Source organism: Bos indicus, chromosome 25, assembly GCF_029378745.1.
Source record: "Bos indicus isolate NIAB-ARS_2022 breed Sahiwal x Tharparkar chromosome 25, NIAB-ARS_B.indTharparkar_mat_pri_1.0, whole genome shotgun sequence".
Taxonomy (NCBI): Eukaryota; Metazoa; Chordata; class Mammalia; order Artiodactyla; family Bovidae; genus Bos; species Bos indicus.
Window position 1 is genome coordinate 19379793 of NC_091784.1, and position 20892 is coordinate 19400684.

The 20892-nt window shown below is 41.9% G+C and overlaps 1 protein-coding gene across 7 annotated transcripts in view; it reads left to right on the plus strand.

Annotated features, from left to right (window-relative positions):
- LOC109578885 (transport and Golgi organization protein 1 homolog) overlaps positions 1–18819 on the plus strand; it is a 28191-nt gene extending 9372 nt beyond the window's left edge. Inside the window, exons 4-16 of one of the 7 annotated variants that reach the window (XM_070779764.1) lie at positions 140–161; positions 1938–2026; positions 3336–3407; positions 3557–3655; positions 9243–9315; positions 9464–9602; positions 10957–11058; positions 11693–11753; positions 11854–11889; positions 11965–12032; positions 12155–12251; positions 13302–13371; positions 16769–16904. In XM_070779764.1, coding sequence (XP_070635865.1) covers positions 140–161; positions 1938–2026; positions 3336–3407; positions 3557–3655; positions 9243–9315; positions 9464–9602; positions 10957–11058; positions 11693–11753; positions 11854–11889; positions 11965–12032; positions 12155–12251; positions 13302–13328 — 885 coding nt within the window. In that variant the 3' untranslated portion in view covers positions 13329–13371; positions 16769–16904. Of the gene's footprint in view, positions 1–139; positions 162–1937; positions 2027–3335; positions 3408–3556; positions 3656–9242; positions 9316–9463; positions 9603–10956; positions 11059–11692; positions 11754–11853; positions 12033–12154; positions 12252–13301; positions 13372–16768; positions 16932–18521 lie in introns of those variants that run through there. The other 6 variants (XM_070779760.1, XM_070779761.1, XM_070779765.1 and 3 more) reach the window with 6 other exon arrangements.
- The last annotated feature ends 2073 nt before the right edge of the window (positions 18820–20892 follow it).

Sequence of the window (20892 nt, forward strand, 5' to 3'; positions counted from 1 at the left end):
CAGCCTTCAATCTTTCCTAACATCAGGGTCTTTTCTAATGAGTTGACTCTTTGCATCAAGTGGCCAAATTACTGGAGCTATAGATTGTTAAAATAATATGTTTTGATATCAAATTTAATTTTGTTTCTTCCTTCCCTAGGTCAAGCCCCCAATATTTCAAGGTAAGAGTTTAAGCTTTAGACTCCTTTGTGATATTTTCTCAGTACTGGTGTTTGATGTTAGTTTTAATTCAGCTAGAAGTAAATACAGTGACTTTTTGTATTTGTCTAATTGACTTGTTTTTTTAAGTATAATTTTTATTTTTAGTTTTTAATTAGAGGATATTACTTTATATTGTGATGGTTACTCTTGAAAAATTTCCTCCTCCTGGGTTGAAGTCTAATGCTATTGTAGAGGGAATTGCCATCCATTGAGATTTAAAAAAAAAAGAATGAGGAAAAGATCACAAGAGTGGGGAGTGGGGAGAATAGGATGAATTTAATTTTGCATATAAATGTTTAGGAAGCAAGGGATGATGAGACTGAAGTTTGGAATGAGTACCTGTCATGACCCAGTTTTTGGTGAAAGGTGAAGATGATAAAACCATAGTGAAGAAGCTTCGGGTTTAAGGAAGAATGCAGATATTGCCAGGCATTGTGTGTCACAACAAAGGATGAAGCCAGGGGTTATGAGTCTGAAGTGGAGGAAAACATTCATGCCACTGGAGAATGAGTGGAAATGAACATGATGCAAAATAGGGATAATGAATTCTGTATGTGCTTTATAGATAGTGATGATTATGTGGGCTTATCTGTTGAGAGCAGGGTGGCTGCTGGCACTTGGTAGGCCCTCAAATGTTGGTGTTCATCACAATGAATGCAGCAATGGTGGCAGTAATAAGTGATCTCGGCATCTGAGCTTTCACCTTGGGCAAACAGAAGATAAGTTTGCACTGTGTGATCCGATGAGGGAATTAAATGTCTGTTGGAGGAGTCTGGAATTGCAGGCTGTATTCTTGAGCTTGATACATGTGAAAGTGAAAGTGTTAGTCACTCAGTCATGTCCAACTCTTAGCAACCCCATGGACTCTAACCCCCCAGGCTTCTCTGTCCATAGGATTTTCCAGGCAAGAATACTGGAGTGGCTTGCCATTCCCTTCTCCAGGGAATCTTCCCAACCCAGGGATGGAACCTGGCTCTCCTGCATTGCAAGCAGATTCTTTACCGTCTGAGCCACCAGGGGCTTCATACATGTGTATACACCTGTGATTGGGTGCTTTATGCATTCTGTCTTCCCGAAAATTGATGTTAACATTATCTCCATCTTGGGAGGAAAATGCTATTTTTTAGGGACTATGTCCTCTAGCACCAAGTTAGTGAAGCCCACATTGTATGCAAGTGTGTTCAATTCCAAAGAGAAAGGCAGTCTACAGGGCATCAGGAAGACATCGGAAGCCTTTCAAGAGCCTATCAGTCAACATTTCGAACTTGCCTTCTGTGGAACTGCACATAGGGCCTGGATGTGAGTTGAAGCTGGATGAAATAAGGAGTTTCTTTTTCTTATAGCAACATATATATTCACCTTAGTAATTGGAGGCAAGAATTTTAAGTTGACAGGATGTTTGCTTTTTTCTATACTCATCTTTGGTGACGACACAGCTAGCTGAAGTGACTGAATTTTCTGAGAATGGTACTTATAGATAGAGGAGAATTTAGAAGTCGATTTAATGTTTTTATTCATCTTTGAAAGTGTTTTACATAGGAATCTCATTGAAATAATGTTTCTTAGGTTTCAAATTCTGCTAGCTAAAATTTGCTTGTTTTAGACATGATAGTAAAGAGAAAAGTTATATAAAGAGAAAAGAAAAAGATAATGTATGTCTGCTGCTTACACTGAGATAATTCAATTTTAACTGAGTTTTTCTACTAAATCTTAGAAATTGTTTTATCTCTCTTTAGTTAATTTGAAACAGATATCAGAGAAAATCAGTAATTTTGTGAAGGACAACAGACAACTTGCAGAAAATATAGCCAATATGGAACAGAAGGTATCATTTTGTTATTTTTTTATTTTTGTTATTTTGTTTATTTTGTTATTTATTTTGTTATTTTTCATGATTTTACCTTCAGCTTCTTCCCCCTCTGAGAGTTCAGTTATTTTTCTTTGTTTTCTTTCATCCTACCATCCTATTTCTCATGTTCCATAAACAGTCCAGGTTCATAGCAAGCTCCATAGATGTAAAGCACTGTTTTCTGTATTTGTAGAAGGACTCACAATCAAAAGATAGGTTTGGCTGGCACAGTTATCCATATTTGTAACTCTGATTTCCTTTTGCACATATTTGCATAGATCAATGACTCAAAGAAACGTCTTTAAGAAACTAGGAGACAAAATAAGATGCTCTCTCATGAAGCACTAAAATTTAAGGTAAAAATCCCGTCTCTACCTGGGATTACATTCTGAAAACAGAAGAGTACTGAGTAATTATTACTGATTCAATTTGTTTTGTTAAAGGATAACATCAAAACAATTGAGATAACATCAAAACAATTGTTTTGAATAACATTCAAAACGACTGAATCTCTGAATGACCTCCTCCAAAGTTCTCGTGCTAGGTTGCAATCTGTGAGGGGTCAGAATGTCAAGACACCAAACTTGGTAAGAATTTGGCTGCTAAATTTATCACAGTTAGACTTTTGAGGCTTTCTGTGCATTGGGTGAGTTGAGGGCTCCATCTCCTCTTACTATTCACCACCATAGATTGTGCGTGTTTGGGAGCTGAACCTCCTTCTGAACAATGATCTGGAATATCACATACTCATATCCCCATGACTTTTCCAGTTTCAGAGACTAGGAAGTTTTTTTTTTTTAATTTTCTGAGTTTTCTCACTATTTGGCACTGCCTTCACATAGACAATCCCAGGAAATAGATGAGAGGTGAAGGAAAATATCTAGCCAAGTTGTATGAGCCCTACCCTTCTTTCTGCTGAACAAAGAATTTTCAATGTGAATTTGGGAAAGTTTTCTTTCTTTTCCATCAAGAACACCCACTGATGAGCTGTTTGACATGGACAATTTTCCACCCTTGTCATCCAGTCATCTCTGTTGTTATTCAGTGAGCAAGATATTTTATGAAGCTATGAAATACTTGTGCCTTCATGGCTTTCTTTGTTCTGCATTTCTTTATGGGCTTGACATTTTTCCTGGGCCCACCCTGGATCTACTATCACATGAAACTTAGGGATCACCCTGGGATATGCTTGTTTGATATTACCACTTTTCAGCATATCACTGAGTGTGTCCATTCAGTGATATACAGTCCATCTCAGTACATTTCTTGTTTCTATCCTATGTAGATACTGGAAAAAGAAAATTCTACAGAGGACATGAAAGATGCTATTTTAGCGAACACCTCGGGAATTTCAGAGGTAAACTACCTATATTTGCTGCAGGATTTCCATTGTATAAGTTAGCTTTTACAAAGAAAAGATTTTCACGTCTTAGAAAATTAAAATGATATTTGCTTGGAATTGTTTTTCTTGGGAATTAAGTCATTGATGAGAATGTTTTGCTTCAGTGTGAAAGTGCCTTTAATGAAGCTTGTGTCAGTGAAGTGGAAGTGAAACCTGAAGAACTGCATGAACAGAATGTTCAGCTCAACACTGAGAAGAATCAGGTAACGAGTTTTACTCCCACAGACTGTTTAATTCAGAAAACTGAAAAATCGATACTTCCTTTTCAATTATTTTAAATTCTATATTGGAATATAGTTGACTTAAAATGTTGTATTAGTTCCAGATGTACAGCAAAATGATTTGGTTATACATATACATGTATCCTTTTTTCAGATTTTTTCCCATATAGGTTATTAGAGAACATTGAGTAGATTTCCTGGTGCTATGCAGTAGATCCTTGCTCATTATCTATTTGAAATATAGTAGTGTGTATATATTTAATCTTAAATTCCTAATTAATCCCCCTACCATTCTTCTTTGGTAACCATAAGTTTGTTTTCTATGTCTGTGAATCTGTTTCTGGCTTATAAATAAGTTTATATGTATCATTCTTTTACATTCTACATATAAGTGATATATATATTTGTCTTTCTCTAACTTACCACATTTAGTATGATAATCTCTAGGTCCATTCATGTTGCTGCAAATGGCATGTTTTGCGAAAAGTTTTTACTTTCATTTTAAATTCAATGGATTCAAACAAAATAAACCACTCATTACGCACAAATAAAGTTTCGATTCTGTATAGAAGATTAGTTTACCTAATTTCAATATAGTCATTAAAAGATAGTAAATAGAATCAACAGAGAAAAGTAATAGCAGATACATCACCAAATTGGACTGACCTACATCCAGACTTGAACGGCATTGGAAAGTCCTTTGTTAATATCAATTTGAAGTGTGAGTGTGCATGTTAAGCTGCTTCAGTCATGTCCGACTCTTTGAGATTCCATGGACTGTAGCCCACCAGGCTCCTCTGTCCAAAGGATTCTCAACCCGGGGATAGAACCCACATGTCTTCATCTCCCCTTGTGATTCAGCTGGTAAAGAATCTGCCTGCAGTGTGGGAGACCTGGCTGTAAAGGTTTGATCCCTGGGTTGGGAAGATCCCTTGGAGAAGGGAAAGGCTACCCACTCCAGCATTCTGGCCTGGAGAATTCCATGGACTGGATAGTCCATGGGGTCACAAAGAGTCAGACACGACTGAGCAACTTTCACTCATTTACTGTTGGCAGGTGGGTTCTTTACCACTAGCGCCATCTGGGAAGCCCTACAATCTGAAGTCCCCACTGGGAAATGATCCTGGGAGGTGCTCCACCCCAAGAGTGAGACTTCAAATTGCAGTCTGGGGGGCTCCAGCTTATAATCCCAGGCAGCAAAACAATAACATCATCAGTTTGTATGCAAAAAGACAGCTCTGGTTTAACTTTTACAATGCTGTTTGTTTCTCCTTGTGAGTTGTAGGATTTCACTAGACCCTGTCAGTTCAATTCAGTTCAGTCACTCAGTCGTGTCAGATTCTTTGCGACCCCATGGACTGCAGCATGCCAGGCCTCCCTGTCCATCACCAACTCCCGGAGCTTGCTCAAACTCATGTCCATTGAGTCGGTGATGCCATCCAACCATCTCATCCTCTGTTGTCCCCTTCTCCTCATTCCTTCAATCTTTCCCAGCATCAGTGTCTTTTCTAATGAGTCAGTTCTTCACAACAGGTGGCCAGAGTATTGGAGCATCAGCTTCAACATCAGTCCTTCCAGTTAATTTTCAGGACTGATTTCCTTTAGGATTGACTGGTTTGATTTCCTTGCAGTCCAAGGAACTCTCAAGAGTCTTCTCCAACACCACAGTTCAAAGCATCAATTCTTCCGCACTCAGCTTTCTTTATTGTCCAACTCTCACATCCATATATGACTACTGGAAAAACCATAACTTTGACTAGACAGACCTTTGTTGGCAAAATAATGTCTCTGCTTTTTAATATGCTTTCTAGATTTATTGTAGCTTTTCTTCCAAGGAGCAATCGTCTTTTAATTTCATGACTGCAGTCACCATCTGCAGTGATTCTGGAGACCAAGAAAATAAATTCCGTCACTGTTTCCATTATTTCCCCATATGGTTGCCAAAAAGTGATGGCACTGGATGTGTGATCTTTGATTTCTGAATGCTGAGTTTTAAGCCAGCTTTTTCACTTTCTTCTTTCACTTTCATCAAAAGGCTGTTTAGTTCCTCTTTGCTCTCTCCTCAGGTCTTCAAAAAATACCATTAATAATTTGAACAATTTGCATTGATTCTTGGGTGATATGGTCATTTTGACAATATTGATTCTTCCAATATGAAAACATGGTATAACTTTCCATTTGTTTCTGTCATCTTTGATTTCTTTCATCAGCATCTTACAGTTTTTGAAATTCGATTGTTTTGTCTCCTTCAGTTCAGTCAATTCAGTCGCTCAGTCATGGCCAACTCTTTTCGACCCCATGAATCGCAGCACGCCAGGCCTCCCTGTCTATCACCAACTCCCAGAATTCACCCAAACTCATGTCCATCGAGTCGGTGATGCCATCCAGCCATCTCATCCTCTGTCGTCCCCTTCTCATCCTGCCCCCAATCCCTCCCAGCATCAGATTCTTTTCCAATGAGTCAACTCTTCTCATGAGGTGGCCAAAGTACTGGAGTTTCAGTTTTAGCATCAGTTCTTCCAAAGAACACCCAGGACTGATCTCCTTTAGAATGGACTGGTTGGATTTCCTTGCAGTCCAAGGGACTCTCAAGAGTCTTCTCCAACACCACAGTTCAAAAGCATCAATTCTTTGGCACTCAGCCTTCTTCACAGTCCAACTTTCACATCATACATGACCACTGGAAAAACCATAGCCTTGACTAGACAGACCTTTGTTGGCAAAGACACGTCTCTGCTTTTCAATATGCTATCTAGGTTGGTCATAACTTTCCTTCCAAGGAGTAAGCGTCTTTTAATTTCATGCCTGCAGTCACCATCTGCAGTGATTTTGGAGCCCCAAAAAATAAAGTCTAGCACCGTTTCCACTGTTTCCCCATCTACTTCCCATGAAGTGATGGGACCAGATGCCATGATCTTCGTTTTCTGAATGTTGAGCTCTAAGCCAACTTTTTCACTCTCCTCTTGCACTTTCATCAAGAGGCTTTTGAGTTCCTCTTCACTTTCTGCCATAAGGGTGGTGTCATCTACATATCTGAGGTTATTGATATTTCTCCCGGCAATCTTGATTCCAGCTTGTGCTTCTTCCAGCCCAGCGTTTCTCATGATGTACTTTACATAGAAGTTAAACAAGCAGGGTGACAATATACAGCCTTGACATACTCCTTTTCCTATTTGGAACCAGTCTGTTTTTCCATGTCCAGTTCTAACTGTTGCTTCCTGAGCTGCATATAGGTTTCTCAAGAGGCAGGTCAGGTGGTCTGGTATTCCCAACTCTTTCAGAATTTTCCACAGTTTATTGTGATCCACACAGTCAAAGGCTTTGGCATAGTCAATAAAGCAGAAATAGATGTTTTTCTGGAACTCTCTTGCCTTTTCAGTGATCCAGCAGATGTTTGCAATTTGATCTCTGGTTCCTCTGCCTTTCCTAAATCCAGCTTGAACATCTGGAAGTTCACGGTTCACGTATTGCTGAAGCCTGGCTTGGAGAATTTTGAGCGTTACTTTACTAGCATGTGAGATGAGTGAAATTGTGTGGTACTTTGAGCATTCTTTGGCATTGCTATGTTAAAGCTGGTTTGGTGGTTAGGGCTAGGGTTAGCATTAGTTAGTTTGATTAATATGTGTCTCTGTGTATTCCTCCTTGAGTTTACCCTCTGTGCTACTCCCTGAACTTCCTGAATGTGGCTGACTGTTTGCTTTCCCATGTTAGGAAAGTTTTCAGCTATTATCTGTTCAAGTATTTTCTCAGGCTCTTTCTCTCTCTGTTCTCTCTCTCCCCCATAATGCAAATGTTGGTACATTTAGTGTTGTCCCAGAGGTCTCTTAGACTGTGTTCATTTCTTTTCTTTTTTGCCCTTTTAATCTGTTTCATGGCAGTAATTTCCAACATTCTGTCTTCCAGCTGCTTACTTGTACTCTACTGCATCATTTATTCTGCTATTGATTCCTTCTACTGTATTTTTCATTTCAGTTATTGTATCCTCCAGCACTGTTTTCTGTTTTTTGTTTCTTTTAGCTCTTTGTTAAACATTTCTTGTATCTTCTAGGTCTGTGCTTCCATTATTTTTCTGAGATCTTAGATCATGTTTACTATCATTACTCTGAATTCTTTTTTGGGTAGATTGCCCACTTCCACTTCACTTAGTTGTTCATCTGTGGTTTTAACTTATTCCTTTGGAACATATACTTCTGCTGTCTCATTTTGTCATCTGACGTTTTGTGTTTGTGGTCTTTTTTCCATAGGGTGCAGGCTTGTACTTCCTCTTGCTTCTTCTTGCAGGAATCTGCCTTCTGCTGGGTGAGGTTGGTCTAGAGGTTTGTGCAGGCCTCATGGTGGAAGCGCCTTGTGCCAATCCACTGGTGGGTGGAGCTGGGTCTTGTTCCTTTGGCATGCAGTGCCAAGGTAAGGAGTATGTTTAGAGATAGCTCTGGGCTCAGAAAGGTTTTAGGCAGCCTGCCTGTTGATGACTGGGGCTGTGTTCCTATCCTGCTGGTTGTTTGGCCTGAGGCATCCCAACACTGGAGCCTACAGTGTCTTGAGTGGGGCCAGGTCTGGGTAACAAAAGGGCAGCCTCCAAGAGAGCTGATGTCAGTGAGTATTTCACAGTACTTCTATCACCAGTGTCCCTGTCCCCATAGTGAGCCACCGCTGCCTCTACCTCCTGGAGCCCCCTCCAAGACCAGCAGGTAGGTCTGGCCCAGGCTCCTATGAAGTCATTGCTTCTTCCCTGGGTCCTGTTGCTCATGAGACCTTGATTGCACCTTCCAAGTGTGGAGTGTCTCTTTCCCCTAGTCCTGTGGCATTTCTGTGATCAAGCCTCACTGACATTCTAAGCCAAATGCTCCAGGGGTTCCTCATCCCAGTGACAGATCCTCAGGCTGGGGAAACTGACATGGGTCTCAGAACTGTCACTGCTATGGGAAAACATCTGTGATATAATTATTTTCCAGATTGAGGGTCACCCACCCCAGTGGCTCAGCTGGTAAAGAATCCGCCTGCCAGTGCAGGAGACACAAGAGATGCAGGTTCAATCCCTGGGTCAGGAAGATCCCCTGGAGAAGGAAACAGCAACCCACTCCTGTCTTCTTGCCTGGAAAATTCCATGGACAGAGGGGCTTGGTGGGCTACCATCCATGGAGTTGCAAAGAGTCGGACATGAATGAGCATGCATGCAGGCAGGCAGGCATCCGGCGGGTATGGGACTTGGTTATTTTGCAGTTGCAGCCTTGATCCTGTCTTCTTGTGGCTTCTTCTTTGTCTTTGAATGTAGATTTCCTTTTTTTTTTTTTTTTTTGCTAGGTTCCAGTCATTTTTGTCTATGGTTATTCAGCAATTAGTTTTGATTCTGATGTTTTTGTGAGAGGAGGTGACATCAAGGTCCTTGTCCTCTGCCATCTTACTTCCATACCTTCCTTACCAATTTTTGATTATGCTGTAATGCACATAAATCAAATCAACCATGTTAACCCTTTTAAGTGCACAACCCTCCTGTGTTAAGTATACTCATATTGTTGTGGATCATTACTTCTTGAGTGTTTTGTTTTTTTTTTTTCATGTCTGTTTAAAGTTACAAGATGCCAGTGCTGAACTTGAGAATTTAGAGCTGAGAGCCTTGAGGAACAAAAACTGCCAACTTGTAGGTACGTTGTTTGTTGGGAGGAAGGCCCCACATAATGGAAATAAGTTTGCTGGGGGAAGGCGCAGAATTCTTCTTGCCTTCAGGGTTCTTCCTCACTTTTATCCCCACCCCAAACAACTTCTCACCCAAAGAAAATGGCTTCCTTACAGAAGATAAAAAGAACCTGAAAGACATCTGTGATACACTGAGGTCTGTGAAAGCAGAGAAGGAAGTGGAATTAAAAATGCTGAAGAGAAAGGAAGCCTTCCTTGTTGAATTCTATGAACAAAGAAAAATGGCTGCAGAAGAGTAAGATGTTCATATGTTCCAAATACTGTTGTATAAATGAATGTGTCAACCAATGTAGATAATCGTATTTCTTTTAGAATAGGTTCCAGGGTATTTTTGCCAAATTCATCCAACACATTCATCCTACCTTGATTTCCATAATCCACATTTTTCTTTCTGTTCTAAGTGATCATCACACATTCTTTCTTATAGTTTTTTTAGGTAGTAGAGGCATTGTCCCAGTATCAATTAAATTAATACCTGGATCCCCTCTGGTTCCATTTACACTGTCCTTTAAGTTTCAGTCCCAGCACATTGTCTGGTTCTCCCAACCCTCTGTCAAGTCACACTTTATTCTGCACTCAATAGCTTACCATACAACCACTACATTACAGCCAGTCTAAAGCATTTGCTTAAAGATTGCCTGGGAGACCAGACAGAAATACAGGTACGTTTTTCTCCTTAGTGTTTTTATCCTTGTTTCTAGAATTTTTGAATTTTGCATATGATCCCATAGAAAAATATCAGATTGAAACCATTTGAACTGGAACCATGAACAAAATAATCTGATAAAAAACAGCAATGGCTTTGTTAAGCCATTGACCTTCACTGTTCTCAATATCAATGACTCAGTCTTGTGAAAGTAGGTTAATACCCTGGAGCTATTAGTTTTCCATCTGAAATCTGTCTCCTAGAGATGACACCCTGACTGTGTGACGGTCCACATCATTTTAACACAGCACTAAGATTTGCTTTTTCTTCTTGGATCTTTTTTTTGCGGGGGGAGGATTTTTTTTATTTTTTCCTTAGAAAAAGAGGTAGGGATTCCACTCCTGAACCATAGAAATTCTGGATAGTTATTGGAGAGTGTTAATGAAGCCATATCATGGAAGACTCTCTTTGGCTGATTGTCTGCATCCATACACAGCCTGGATGAAGAATCAGGGCTCCCCATAGAGGCATAAAACTAATTATGATCCCCTGCTTCATCATAATGTGTTTACTTGGGATGAGTTGGTCAGGCATCATTTTCCACATTGACACAAATTGAGTCTTTACCATCTCAAATGTAAGACTGACCCTGGGAGGGCACCAAGTAGGTTATTTATGAGACTTTATGATGAATGAATAGGAGTAAAGAACTGTAAAGAGAAAACTTAGACTGCAGAGAGACTTGCTAGCAGGTCAAAGTTTGGTTTTACTTTAATCCTCCATGGGGGACTTCAGTTCATTCATCGGATTGTGTTGTCAATCTACACACAGATGGGGTGGTGGCGAGGAACATTTGAAGCTAGACCTTCAGAATTCTAGGAGATAAGGAAGTCCGAATTTCACACTGGCTACTGGGCAATGTATATATCTTTTTCCATCTTAGGAAACTGAAAAAGAAACGATGTGAGTGGATGGAAAAGGAGAATCAGCTGTCAGCTGCAGAGGGAAATTTGAAATTAGTTTCAGCAGAAGCACACAATTACAAGTAAGGTTAAATACTAAATACCAGTGGTTCATGAAATTACTTTTGAGTTTTTGATTTTAACTTTTGTACAATGTTTGGCACCAATTAGCCCAAAAGTTCAGAAGAAATATACATAGAGAATGTATGGGAAAAGATAAGTATTACAAAGAACAAACCATTTAAGTCACTAAAAATATACTGATCCCCAAAGCTGGCCAGACTGTATGGAAACTTAGTTGAAGTTACTTGAGAATGCACCTTGTTTTAGGAAGAACTGCGTCCACTAATACAGTAGTGTCACTAAGGGACCTAGTTTTGGCAACCCTGGAAATTATGGTAAGAATATAAGTAAAAAGAGAATCAAAGCTTTATGATCAGTCACTCATCACACAATAATGAGAGAAATTTTGGAAATGTATGGGAATTATATCAACTCAGAAGCCTGTAGGCATTATCTAAAATAATAAATAAGCAAAGGATGTTAATGGTAGATTTGTTCTTACTGACACTTTCTAATCATGTGAAAAGTGCTTTATATGTATTCCTAAATTATATTTGGAGATAGAGATGAGGATAACGGGAACTTGGGCAAGTATTAAAATCATGCTCAGTGTTAAGCTTTATGTGATGAAAGCAATTGTATTATAACTCACAGGCAACAGATTGAACAAATGCAAGAAGAACTGCAGCAGGAGGAGGTCAGCTTCAGACACCAGGTGACCCGCCTCCACCCAAGTTACTGAGCACCTCAGGCGCTGAAGAGGGGTCCTTAGATTCCCAGTCCTGGGGAGTTTATTCATGTGTTGCCTTTTTCAGATTTCTCTTCTTGAGAAGAAGGCTCAGGACAACTGGGTAATTTTTTTTTTCTTTCTCTCCTTCGTGTTGTCATTCCCACAACTGAACTTGGGTGTGCTTTTCCTCCCACAGATCAAGGGTCGGATTTTGGAGAGAGAGATGGCAGAGCAGAGCAAGGAAGCCGCCTACTTGAGACACAAGTATGGGATTTCCTGTACAGTTTTTAAGGGTGTCTTTGAGGTATTAGGGCTAAGACATTAGTGTCTAGTCAAGGACTGGTGTTAGAATTCTCACTGAAGTCCATTCTTTTTCTATATTCAAGACTGGCAATAATTGAAAAACAGGGGCTGCAAGAGAAATACGGGATGCCGAAACCCAGGTGCTGGGAAGACCTGAGACATAGAAACTCCCAGGGAGAGGTAGGGAGCACATTGTGAAGTGCAACAACTTAACACCTGCTGCAAAACTGCACCATGTCATTCTTTCTCCTGTGAATGATGATCGTGTTGCCTGGGAACAATAACCAGTGCTTACTGAAGACAAGAAGTTGTCTCAAGGAGTGACAGATGTTTTCCTCAGATTCCTCAGTCAGAATGACTTTCTCAGCCTGTGCCCTGTGATTGGTGGAGCTAAGGCCCCACCACTTACTGGGGACCTTCCCCATCCCCTTAGCCCCCAACCTTGGTTCCTCTAACTAAAGAGAGAGCCTGGAGGGCAAGTGGGTCCAAGCTTGCTTCCCCACCTTGAAAATATAGGAGAGAATTTATTCTTTTTATTAGCAAAATAGGCATTCATTTACTGTTTTTGGATGTTCCTTTATTCTATTTGTTTTATTATTTTACAATGGGTTAGGTAGTCCACTCAATTTCCATTAAATTTCTATGTAATTTTGCTCCTCTAACATCATCGCCATGACCTGACACTTTCACTGATGAATCTCCACAGCTTTCCTTTTCTCATTACTATAAAATTAGTCTATTTCCCTTTATGAATATTTATATAATACCTGGTCACATATAGAAGACAACTTATACAGAGACAGGAAAATTGAAAAATCCCCCTGTGGCCCAAAAAAAGAACTCCTGTTCTTCATGGTGAGGGTTTGTTGATATTCTGCCTATCCAAGGATATTCTCATTTCAGTTTCTAATCTGAGATTAAATTGGGATTTCCTCAACTGTTTTGGGAAACGGTTGCTTCAATGTTGATTTCCAGCTAGTTGAGACCATCCACAGTTGGTTGATTAGTTTTGAAAATACATGAATTCTGGCCCTGTGGTCTTCCTCAAAAGTCAGGGTCTTGCTCGCCTCCTGGGGATCACTTGAGGCATGGGGGAAACCCTTGACCTCTGGTAATGGACCTGAGAGTGGGAAAGAGTATAAGGTGGTTGAAGAAGGTATGTAGGATTGTTTTTCTTTCTCAGAATCTGTACAAATTTGAATAAACCTCCAATCACTTCTCCTTTATCAGATACAGGACCTGGCATGGCTCCCATGAGAAACAGCAATTCTTTCCCTACTAAGGATGTACAAAGGGCCAGGTAAATGCTGTGGTCATTTATGGTTGCAACTATTTCTGGAAACTTCTTTTTATACAACACCCTTTCTTCATCTCTAGATTGTGTGGTTGATTGTGCTATATCTACCATGTCATTTTTACTTGGGAAAGCAAACTCCTCCCCAGGAATCTACAGGCTTCTCTGTTTTCAGCTAGTCACATTTGGTATCACTCCCAGAACCGGCATAAGCATGGGTTGACAGTGGTCTGTCATGAGGTCAGGGGCACTGGCAGCAGCATTCCTAAGAAGCATGGCATGTTGGCATAAGTCCTCCTAGAGGAGGTTGCCATTAGGCTTACCACAGAGACTATAGCCCTTCCTTAGAGACTACAGACCATAGGACTGGGCCGCCTCAGGCCAAACCATAGACGGAGAGAGCACAACCCCACCCATCAGCAGAAAATTAGTTAAAGATTTACTAGCATGGCCCTGCCAACCAGAGCAAGATTCCGTTTTCCCCACAGAGAGTCCTGCCCATCAGGAAGCTTGCACAAGTCTCTTATCCACAACCATCAGAGAGCAGACAGAATGAAAACCACAATCACAGAAAACTAACCAAAATGATCAAATAGATCACAGCCTTGCGTAACTCAGTGAAACTATGAACCATGCTGTGGAGGCCCATCCAAGACCGATGGGTCATAGTGGAGTTCTGACAAAACATGGTCCACTGGAGAAGGCAATGGCAAACCACTTCAGCACTCTTGCCTTGGGAAACCCATAAACAGTATAAAAAGGCAAAAATATGTGACAGTGAAAGATGAACCCCCCGGGCAGGTAGTTGCCCAATATGCTACTGGAGAAGAGTGGAGAAATAGCTCCAGAAGGAATGAAGAGGCTGAGCCAAAGCAGAGACAACACCCAGATGGGCATGTGAAAACTGGATGAAACTCACCCAGTCTGGTGGTGAAAGGCCAAACTAGAGATAAGGAGCACAACCCTACCCATCAGCAGAAAATTGGATTAAAGATTTACTGAGCGTGGCCCAGTGGGCCCTGGAATCACTGCAGATGGTGAATGCAGCCATGAAATTAAAATGCCTGCTCCTTGGAAGAAAAGACAAATCTAAACAGAGTATTAAAAAGCAGAGATATTACTTTGCCAAGAAGGGCCCATATAGTCAACGTATTATTTTTCTAGTAGTCATGTACTAGATGTGAAAGTTGGACATAAAGGAGGCTGATTGTCAAAGAATTGATGCTTTTGAACTGTGGTGCTAAGAGAAGATTTTGAGAGTCCCTTGGACAGGAGAAATCAAACCAGTCAATCCTAAAGGAACTCAACCCTGAGTATTCATTGGAAGGACTGAGGCTGAAGATGAAGCTCCAGTACTTTGGCCACCTGATGTGAAGAGTCAACTCATTGGAAAAGACCCTGATGGTGGGAAAGATTGAGGGTGGGAGGGGAAGGGGGTGACAGAGGATGGGATGGTTGGATGGCAATATTGACTCAATAGACATGAGTTTGAGCAAATTCTGGGGGGTAGTGTAGGACAGGGAAGCATGGCGTGCTGCAGTCCATGGTGTCCTAAGGTGTCAGACACAACTGAATGACTCAACAACAACCAGAACCATAAGTGCTTAGAGGCTGAGGCCTGCCCAACTTTCTACTGTGTGTTCCTGAGGCCTGCCCACTGTGTGTTCCTGGAAATAATGTGAGGAGGATGACAGATAGCTCCATACTTAAGTCTCCTGGCACAGTTGACTCCCTCCTGATCTCCTGTATTTGGGAATGTTACTAGATTACTGAAACGTGATATTACTATTATTTTGTACCTTTGTGTGTTCTGTGAAAATTTAATGTGCTTCACTTCAGTTCAGTCGCTCAGTCGTGTCCGACTCTTTACAACCACATGAATCACAGCACTCCAGGCCTCTCTGTCCATCACCAATTCCCAGAGTTTACCCAAACCCATGTCCATCAAGTCGATGATGCCATCCAGCCATCTCATCCTCTGTCATCCCCTTCTCCTCCTGCCCGCAATCCTTCCCAGCATTAGGGTCTTTTCCAATGAGTCAACTCTTAGCATGAGGTGGCCAAAGTACTGGAATTTCAGCTTCAACATCAGTCCTTCCAATGAACACCCAGGACTGATCTCCTTTAGGATGGACTGGTTGGATGTCCTTGCAGTCCAAGGAACTCTCAAGAGTCTTCTCCAACACCACAGTTCAAAAGCATCAATTCTTCAGCACTCAGCTTTCTTCACCGTCCAGCTTTCACATCCATACATGACCACTGGAAAAACCATAGCCTTGACTAGATGGACCTTTGTTGGCAAAGTAATGTCCCTGCTGTTTAATATGCTGTCTAGGTTGGTCATAACTTGCTTGGGTAATATAAATTTCGTAATTCATTGCTACCCCATCTCTGTTGGAAAATATGCTAAACAGAATCATTCTAGTGACAACTAGATTTAAAAATCTCAATTTTCAGAAATATTATATTTTTAGTGGAACATGTACACTAAACAGAGTAGTGAAGGTCAATAATAACCTGCTGGGGTGATTTCCAACAAGTCCTTACATTGTGTGCATGTGAGCAGGTTGTATTGTGCCCTTTAAGCTGTTACAGCTGACACCTCTCTCATCTTACATCACAGGATTTATATACCTGAAATCAAAACACATTTGACTTAGTTCTGTTATTTAGAGTGCTCAACTCTTTTTTTTCCATAGTACGCATTTCCCATAGGGTAGTTAAAGTTCAGAATTTCCTGTGTATTAAGATAAATGAAACTGGGCCTGTCTGTTTATCGGTTTAGGATTCCCTGAAATCTTAAAACAGATGCACGGCTCCCCTGCAGGACTCCAGGAATCCCCATCTCCCTAGACATCTTTGTGCCCATGGGCAGCGCGTCCAAGGAGATTAGGTCTCCTTTGTCATTAAGGAAACACAGAGGATGTGGGCGTGATCTTGCAGGCAGAGCTTTTCCTAGGAGTAGCTATGATTCCATGTGCAGAGAATGGGCTTTTCATTTCCTTTCATTCCCTCTCTTTTTAGTGTACAAAGAACAAGTTTCTTTGGTGGTAGTGAAGGAGTGGTGGAGGGTTCTTCTGCACATGGAGGCCTTCCTGTCAGGAATATGCTACTTTAGACCTTTGGTATTTCCTCTGTTAATCCTCTGAGCTAGGACCCTTGATTTTATACATTTACAGATGCAGGCATTAGCATGTGTTAACAGTGTTTTATACCCTTTTAACCAGTGCTGTGGGCAGGACCTAGAAAGATGTGTGGAGTTCTCTGGCATTAGGCTGCTCTCTTGGAACCTGGAAGAGAGGAGGGTACCAGGTGCTGGGACCTGCTTCATTGGGTTTCAGCTTTTGTTGATATTGGGGCTTTTGTCTGTCATATCAGCATATTTTAAACTTGTGTTCTACAGGTCAGTATGGATGCAAGAGGGCGCTTTCCTTTCCCATGACCACCCTGCATGCCCTACCCCATGGGCTGCCCTTTATCACCACTCAAGGGCTGTGGGCCTCTTCCACCTCTTCCACCCTGGCTTCCTCTGGGACCCCACCCAATGCCTCCACATCTTTAAGATGGTAAGATGATCTGAAGAGTATGCTAATTTGTGAAGCATGTTCATTTATTTTTCTTTTGAGTTTTTAGTGGCAATGCAGATATGTATACTGATGGCTTTGTAATGCAAAGACAAACCTGACTGAGGTCATTGTAACATTTATGCCTCAAGTTTCTTAGGACATGCATATGATGGACTGGTCTTCACATGTACTGATGGGCTGGTCACCCAAACTGAGCTGGGCATCAGGTGTTCCTTGCAGAGAAGAAAAGAGGCTTTTTAGAGAATGAGAGAAATACCAGTTTTGCAGATTCGCCTCATACAGAAACCACTTGTTGGGTTCTGTGAAACGTAAGACACATGCCTAATTTCAAGAATTAAAATATCCCCTGAGAGAAACAGAAGAGAGAGATAAATGATACATAAGTGACCCAGAACTTGTGATCATCGTAACAGAAGCACCAGTTCAAGGCCCTAGAGTGCAAAAGAGGAATCTGTGAGTCACACAGGAATACATAGGATGTTTTAGAAGAAAAAGTAAAAAGTGAGGTGCTGTCACTTAGATGGAACTGGAAGGCCGTTCCCAGCAGGGCAAACAGTTTGGGCAGGAACTCTGAAGGCAGTAAGATGTGCACACGGGGCCGCTGTGTGCTAAAATGACACAGTGCTGGCGATGCATTATCCCCTTTAGACGCCATTGTTGCCGTAAAGCCCTTAGATAATGTCTCATTCGGATTATTGTTTTCATTGCATTTCTGAAAGTTCTGGTTATGGGTGAAAGAAGGCTCTGGATAAACAGGGATGTTTAACTTGGTTCTTTCAGAATATTTTGTGTGGCTAAAGTTTTTTTTTTTTTTTTTTTTGGTCCAATGATTTGAAAATGCAGTCAGGATCTAGATGAGCTGAATAGCTGCCTTGGCCTTCAACATAAGGCAGGTTCTTCCCAGGGAATTCAAGGTTGATCCAGGGCCACTCCTGCAGGACCCCTGTCACCACATCCTTGCATCCTCTAGTCTCCACCCCTGACTGTCAGCTTTGCATCTCCCGCATTTTCCTCACAGTATATTGTACATGATTCTTTGCTTGTATACCTGTTGTTCAGTCCCTAATACTCAGTGGGACCTAGACAGAGTGTGAGCTTTTTATCATTAAAACAGGGATAATATTGATTTCTGATGTCATCGTGAGAAAGATGAGATCAAGTACATATAGAATTTTGCAGACTGGCTGAGATGTGTTTGTCGCTCACTGCTCTTGTAGTTTAAAAGAAAATGTCTACACACAGAATCATCAAAGATATTCTGGAAAATACATTAAATTAACCTAAGGATATACGCCCTGAGGCCTAGAGCTTAGTAATCTGTGCTTTAAAAGACAAGGCAAAGACACTCTCTCCCCTGTAAAAATTCATGTCCTACTAGTTAAAAAAGAAAGTAAGAGAGTGTGTACATTCAGAGATCTGATAAGAATTGTTTTCATTATGTATAGAGTCATAGATGCAGCCACACAGTAAAGTGTTCATCAGAGATCACAGATGTGTTAGAGAAGGCAAAATGCGTGTAGGGAAAATTCAGATTACATTGAAATAAATCAGAATGTCTTTCCCTTATAGGAGAACCAGTTTAAATTTGAAGAGGATTTTGAGCCATGACAAGCAGATTATGGTAATTGTATATTTAAAGAAGGTGTCAGATCTACATTCTGGCCCAAATGTTTCCCTGCCCCTTCCACTACTGTCTCTCCCATTGTCAGCCCTAATAAACCTTCCACAGTTCTATCTCTGTGTCAGTGTCTGCTTCCTGGAGGACCAAGAGTCACACCCATTGTGTACACAGGGTGTGATTCATTGACACCCAGGTCACAGACAGGCAGGACCTACAGCAATGGGGCAGAAGCAGGGGCATCCGTGGATGTGGTGTTGAGTGCAAGGGGGCCCAATAGATCCTTCCAGGGTGCTGGACACATCCTATGTCTGGACCTAGGGATGGTTGTGTTTATTCAGTCTATAAATACTGAGTGCACGGATCCTGTCAGACAAAGGGGTCTCTGGTCATCAGAGAGACAGGCTTCTGTCCCCACGAAGTGGTCATTTCTTATTGTGAAGAATGGAGGAGGTGCCAGGAGTGGCTGAGGGAGTCCAATGCGGGGGTCCTGCACTAATCCAGGCTTAGTACTCTTCTTCCCCCACCTTCCAGCTGTCCCTAATAGCACAAATCCAGGTGGCTCTGAGTGGGGTGGGTAATGCAAAAGTTTCCTTAGTAAGTCCCATGAGCTCCCTTAAGCCTCCCACAATCTCTTTATTGACAAATGTGCAGTGATGGTTGAGACCCCCCATCAGTGTCTAGAAGAAGGTGTTGGGTAGAAATATCTATCTCCCTTCAAGTCCCCCAATCCAACCCATCCTGCCCCAGTAGCCCTTGGAGCCTGCAGGGTCCCCCCTCCTTCCAGGTGGCAGAGGCACCAAAGTCCTCCAGCAGCTCTGGGGTCAAGGCTGGGCCACCAACAGGTCCAAAGTGTGACTGGGCTGCCCAGGAATAGCTGGGAGCCCCAGGGCAGCAGATAATATCAGTATGAGCAGTCTCTAAAACAGATTCTCACCCACTATGAGCAGAACCTGGGCCAAATTTTGCCAATGAGGGTAGGAGGACTGGGAGAACTGGTGCCCTGTGGGCCTTGATAGTGATGGACTGGAGCAGCATGCCTGAGGGCCTGCAGAGAGAGACAGAGGAAGGGAGAAGCAGGGAGAGAAACAGTGATTGAGAGAGAGGGGTAAGAGTCAAGTCCCAGAGAGTGACAGAAAGTGACAGAGGGGAACAACTGTACAGAGAAGCAGAGATGAGAGGAAGCAAAAAGGAAGGAGTGGGCCAGTCCAGTGTATGTGGTGGGGAATGATGGGCCAGAGTTGAAGCCACTCTGTGAAAAGACCCAGAGTGGAGGAGGCAGAAAAGGCAAGATTCCTAGGCATCACAGTTCCTGGAGCTCTGATGCTGCATCCTTCCTGAAGCTGAGCTTCCTAGGGATCATCACACTTGGAAAGATTTGTACCTTCCATTTTGTTTGGGATTGCTGGTTCCAAAGGATTAGTTTTCAGGAGTAGAATTTCCTTTTAGCAATAAATCCTAGAGTCTAGCTTGTGGGGAGTTGACCCTGACTCCTCATATACCTAGTCATGCGGCATTTCCCACCGCACCAGCTGGGCCTTCATTGTTCAAAACCTGACTTCAGGCAATGTTCTGGTCCCACTATCCATAGCCTGGAACTAGCAAAGATGGAATTGAATCCCTTCTGTGGTTATCAGGCTTCAGAGATACTGGGTCTCTTACTGTGAACCGGCTTCCCTGGTGGCTCAGGTGGTAAAGCATCTGCCCGCAATGCAGCAGACCTGGGTTCAATCCCTGGGTCAGGAAGATCCCCTGGAGAAGGAAATGGCAACCCACTGCAGTATTCTTGCCTGGAAAATTCCATGGACAGAGGAGCCTGGTGGGCTACACAGTTCATAGGGTCGCAAAGGGTCAGACACCACTGTGTGACTTCACTTTCACTTTACTGTCAGTCAACCGGAATTCCTTCCAACCCTAAGGAGCTGGGACCACCAATAAATTACTGAGTAGTATCAGATAAAATGTATTGTGGATTCACACTGAGCAGTATAATGTGCAAATTGACCAAATTATTTAAGTGCAGAGTTGCATTTACATAACACTCTCAATAACCCATTTTGTAGATGAGGAGACACAGAGGGGATGTGAATTTTCCAAGATCTCATGGGAGGGGGGTACTATAACTTTGCCTTGAGCCAAGGTCTACCTTGGAGAAGGATTATACCTTTTACAGTCCCCCTCCTGTGACCTCTCCCTGAGGTTTTGAGGAAGATGGTGACTCTATATTGGGAAATTTCTCTTCCAAAGACATTAAGTCATGCATCACTCAGGACAGACATGGTTATAGTGTGTTCACTTGTGATTCAGATTCTCAATGGCTTC